General features: G+C 55.9%; 1 protein-coding gene across 1 annotated transcript; it reads left to right on the top strand.

The window, feature by feature from the left end:
- The first annotated feature begins 227 nt into the window (after positions 1–227).
- On the top strand, positions 228–2,212 carry LOC123187445 (NAC domain-containing protein 92). Its single transcript, XM_044599313.1, has 3 exons — positions 228–597; positions 688–974; positions 1,204–2,212. The coding sequence occupies exons 1-3, from the start codon at positions 402–404 to the stop codon at positions 1,780–1,782; spliced, it is 1,062 nt and encodes a 353-aa protein (XP_044455248.1). The 5' UTR covers positions 228–401; the 3' UTR covers positions 1,783–2,212.
- Positions 2,213–5,227: the final 3,015 nt, after the last annotated feature.

Here is a 5,227-nt window from a genome sequence, read left to right as displayed (position 1 = left end):
ATGCTATCATTAGCGAATCATTTGGACATGCTCATCCAGAGGGTGAAGTGCTTTAATTTACCGCCGTTGGATCACTGCGGAGCAATTAATCACCATTAAGTAGGGGCTAAGCATGGGGGTGCGGTAAATAAGTGGGTAAAACTCGCCGAGCCCGCGGCACCGGTCCGGCCGCAGGTTGGCTTCCCCCGCACGCCAGTCCGTAGCTATAAAGCCGCCCCCAGACCGCCGCTCCATTCCAGTGTTCTCAAGCCCAAAGCGTCCGATCAATCACAGAAAATCGTCCCTCCATATCTCCCCAGCTCTTCTTCCTCCTCCGACCTCCTCCTCAGCTCCCGTGTCATCTGGTTCTTCTTCCTCAGATAGCGAAGAAGGCTAGTAGATCCGGTCGAGAGGGCGCGGCGATGTCGGACGTGACGGCGGTGATGGATCTGGAGGTGGAGGAGCCGCGGCTCTCGCTCCCGCCGGGCTTCCGGTTTCATCCGACCGACGAGGAGGTGGTCACCCACTACCTCACCCCCAAGGCCGTCAACAACGCCTTCTCCTGCCTCGTGATCGCCGACGTCGACCTCAACAAGACCGAGCCGTGGGATCTCCCCGGTGAGTACTACTACTCCTCCTCGAGGCGAGAGGAGCGTCCGTTCGGTTCGATTTGCAGCTCGCTCATGGCCGGCGGTTCGTTTTGTGCAGGGAAGGCGAAGATGGGGGAGAAGGAGTGGTACTTCTTCGTGCACAAGGATCGCAAGTACCCGACGGGCACGCGCACCAACCGCGCCACGGAGAAGGGGTACTGGAAGGCGACGGGGAAGGACAAGGAGGTCTTCCGCGGCAAGGGCCGCGACGCCGTCCTCGTCGGCATGAAGAAGACGCTCGTCTTCTACACCGGCCGAGCGCCCCGCGGGGACAAGACGCCGTACGTGATGCACGAGTACCGCCTCGAGGGCCAGCTCCCCCACCGCCTCCCCCGCTCCGCCAGGGTACGCCCGCCCGCAAGATTCGATTTTGCTTTTCCGTCCACGCCGGTCCGGCCGGCCGGCCGTGTCGATCGATCGGTCTATCGAACCGCCGGAGCGTCCGGAGATGCCGCCGGCTGGACCACGCACGCGGGCGCGCGCGCGCTCACATGTCGCGCTCCGGATTTGTTCCTTGCTTCTTATTTTCCTCGTGTTGTTTTCTCATCCTTGCCTGTTGCGTGCGCGCGTGCAGAACGATTGGGCTGTTTGCCGGGTGTTCGACAAGGACTTGGCGGCGAAGAATGCGCCGCCCCAGACGGCGTCGGCGGCCGTCGGGGTCATGGAGGACCCGTACGCCTTCCTCGACGTTGACGACTTCTTCAACAACCCCGACCTGCCGATGCTCATGGACTCCCCGTCAGGCGCCGACGACTTCGCCGGCGCCTCGAGCTCCACCTCCAGCGCCGCCGTGCCGCTGGAGCCGGACATGGAGCACCTTTCCATCAAGACGGAACCGCCGGTGCCGCAGCAGCAGATGCAGAGCCCCAACTACTTCTTCATGCCGGCGACGACGGCCAACGGCAACCACGGCGGCGGCGCGTACTCGCCCTACCAGGCCATGGGGGAGCAGCAGAGCGCGATCCGCAGGCACTGCAAGCCGGAGGCGGCGTCTTCGTCGGCGCTGCTGAGCCCCTCGCTCGGCTTCGACACCGGGGCGCTCGCCGGCGGGGACACCTCGTTCGTGATACCGTCGTCTCGGTCGTACCTCGATCTGGAGGAGCTGTGCCGGGGCGAGCCTCCCATGGACTACTCCAACATGTGGAAGATCTGATTGAATCCATCCATCTCTCCGATGGACCGGAGCGTCTCAGCTTGCTGGTAGCCATAGACGGTTAATTTGGTTGGTGCTAGCTCTTGGATTGATTAGTTGCTTCATTAACTTTGGTTATTAAGGATTGGGTTAATTAGGCGCGCGGCGATGATTCGAGGAGGATCGTCGCGTGTGTTGTTGTTGATGCGTGCAAGGCATGTGAGCGAGCGAGTGCTGATTAATCTTAATTAGGGTGTGAGATATCAAACTGCTAGGAGGCATCTGTAGTTTGTTTGTACATATATAGGTACCAGATTGGTGTCATACAGTTCAGTGATTAGGGGGGTGAATTGGAGGGTGAGAGATCATACCGAGACCGAGTTTGATTGATGAATCTGATTGTGTGTTGATGGAAATGAATTATTCCCCTTCTAGATGAATGTTCTATTTATTTGATTGTTGTTTGATCTTATATGTCATGGTTGATTCTGGGGCCATGGGTACTGGACGGTTTTGTGTCCGATGACCGTGTGTTTCCCTATCCAGCATTGATGTGCTTACCAAGCAAAATATACCAAGATTGCTTGAAGATTTTGAAGCGCACAATCACGATGCCATGGTACAACTGTAGTTCTATCCCCTTACCCTGTTGAGGTGGCGGGTTTGATTTTTCTAAATATAGCAAGAATTGGTCGGGATGGTTCTGGCCGTGAGATGTGTTTACCAAGCAAAATATACTGGAATTGCTTCAAGATTTTGAAGCTCCCAATCACAAAGCCATGGCACAGCGGTTGTTCCAACCCCTCCCCTTCAATTTCCTTGTATAGGCCACGGGTTTGATTTTCCTTAATATAGCAACAAGTGGTCGGGACGGTTCGGAACGGTGACCCGTAGGGGTATAGAACAACCGTGTGAAGCCATTCGAGTGCGTTAGCAAAATCTTCATGTTTGTTTCCACTTCACTTCAAAGCGTAATCATTTCCGTCCGAAAAAACCCTAACCATTTCCATGCTGAAGATTGTGAATACAAATCGCGTGCGGTTAGTGACCATGTGGTGTATTTTTATGGTAAATTCACCCTTCACCACAGGGCTTTCTTCGATTGGGCTTTGTTCTTCATCCGTGGGCGAAAATTTATACTATTGGATTTCTTACAAAATTGTTGGCTCAATTAGATTTTTTTTAGGCTATGTTGGCTCAGTTTTTTTTTTAATGCAAAATATGTTGGCTCAGTTGGATGGGCGTGATTAGTTGTGTTGTGGCGCGGCCTCCGAAGCGGGCTGTCGCGCTCGCGCGCAGGAATCCAACGGTTTCCCGTGCGTGCATGCGTGTACCCAATCATCTCCGTCCGTTCCGAGGCCACGGGCCGCCCGGCCGTCGTCGTCATCGAGCCCACTTGCATGCCCCCGCGCGCGAAAAAGATAAGCCCTAATCAAATCGTTTCCCAGCGGTTAATTGGCCCAATGGGAATGCGAATGCTTCTCGTCGTACTACTTCTCAAAAAAAAAAAAACTTCCTCGGAGACTTGGAGCAATTAAACAACAGTACTTTCTGCCCGCTAGCTGGCCGTGCGTGCTCCCACGCGCTTCCGCTTTCCGTTCGACGCAGCGCGCAAGAAACCCGATCGACCGACCGATCCCTCGCCGGCCGTGGATGGATAGGGGCAATGTGCGGGGCACATGCTCGCTGGAGAAACGGCATATTCCGTCCGCCCTCGCGCGCACAGAACGGGATCTTTTTCACCGTGACCTTTTCTTTGCCAGTTGTTGGGTGGGTAGAGAGATGGGCTAGCTTGGCTGGGCGTTGGCGTCTTTATCCGTCTGTCCGCGTCGCCGTCGCCGCCGGATGGATGGCGTCACAGCTTTGGGGTCGGTAGCTTTCCGTTCACACCACATCCGGGCTGCTTTGCGGCGGCGCGCTGTGCCGTCCGCTCCGCTGCGGCGTGCCCGCGCGCGCACCGCCTCGGCCGCGGCCCCGGCCCCGGACCTGGCTGGCCGTGGACGGCCAGCTGCGTCGTACGCGTATCGTCTTCCCCGGCTGTGAGCCTGTGACACGGCGGCGGGCTAGATGGTGATGCCCAGGTGCGTGTTGCTTTCAGCGGCAGGATTGGAGTGAGCCGGCCCCCCTGACCTGACAAAAGACGCACTGTACCACCCCAAAGATGCAGAGATTAAGAGTTGGATTCAGCCATGAGTAACGGATTTTCTGATCCATGGATCCAATAATTAACGGCTCCACGTGCCATCCTTGTGAAATGACGAGACATTTTTGTCCGGTCCAGCAGGGTACAGATGGGTCGTTGTAGGGAACCGGTGCGTGGCCGGTTGCATACGTGTAGTATGTGTGATCGATCGTCTCTTGTACTTTCTGCGGGGGCCCTACGTTTGCCTGCGTATATCCGGTTTACGACACCGTCAGAGAATATGTAATGGCATGATCCCGATCGCTCGTGAGCCGCGCTATTTGCATGATTAACTCACGCTGTGCGGGACATCACATCCACCGTCGTCTATTAGCGCGGGAACGAGACAAGATCGATAGATCGTCGTGTCCTGCGTGCCTACGAATTTGAAGATACGACCCGAGAAATGAACCATGCATGGCCGACGGCTTAGCTATTGGTCGAAGACAGGAGCATGCATGTGGCCAGGTAGCACGCAAGACTTCAACACTAATCATTGCAATGTTAATCCTTGTTTTTTGAGAAACCGTTGCAATGTTAATCCTTGTTTTTTGAGAATCCGTTGCAATGTTAATCATGGAGTAAATGAAATTGTGAAGTGATTATTGGTTGATTTGCTTTCGGCAGCACTGTCACTTCCGGGCCGTCGTCAAACACGGTTGGATGCTAGTTAAGTTTACGTCTCTGGGAGGGGTGGACACAGCGAGGATTTGCTGGCTTCAGGCAGAGGTCACCTCGGTCTCGGTTAATCGTACACGCACGAGGTGTTGCCCATTTTGTTTCTTTCATTGTACTTAAACGTGGTAATGTGCCTGCCCTTCCAGAAGTATTACTACGGCCTGCTAAGCTTAGCACACTACTCAATCGAGTTAATTGAGACAGTGACCTAGGCTCCCAATCGAGTTAACTGAGATAGTGACATGGGCTGCCAATGTCCTCCCTCCTAGACCCGCTGGCACCCCTCTCCTCAACCACCTCCCTCCCGAATCCCGATCTCCTCCCTTCCAATCCCACCCCTCCCCGATCCGATGTAGGGCTTCGAGCCCTTGCCGCCACCGCTCTCCTCGCCGCCCTCACCAGGCAAGGGATGATGGTGGCGGTGGGGCCTTCCTCTGCCGGAGCTTCGAACGCGGTTGCGGTAGATATCCGTGTGGGTGTCCTAAATGTGTGCATCATCTGCCATTGGCGGTGAAGTGGTGATAGGGCCCCTCCGTCATTCATGGCCCACCAAGGCCGGGCGACAGTTTCGGACGGTGGTGCGGCTCTGGTCGTGCGGTTGCCCGG

The sequence above is a fragment of the Triticum aestivum genome, chromosome 2A (genome assembly GCF_018294505.1).
Source record: "Triticum aestivum cultivar Chinese Spring chromosome 2A, IWGSC CS RefSeq v2.1, whole genome shotgun sequence".
Classification (NCBI taxonomy): domain Eukaryota; kingdom Viridiplantae; phylum Streptophyta; class Magnoliopsida; order Poales; family Poaceae; genus Triticum; species Triticum aestivum.
Note: the sequence above shows the minus strand (reverse complement) of the source record. Positions and strands in the feature narration are given on the sequence as shown.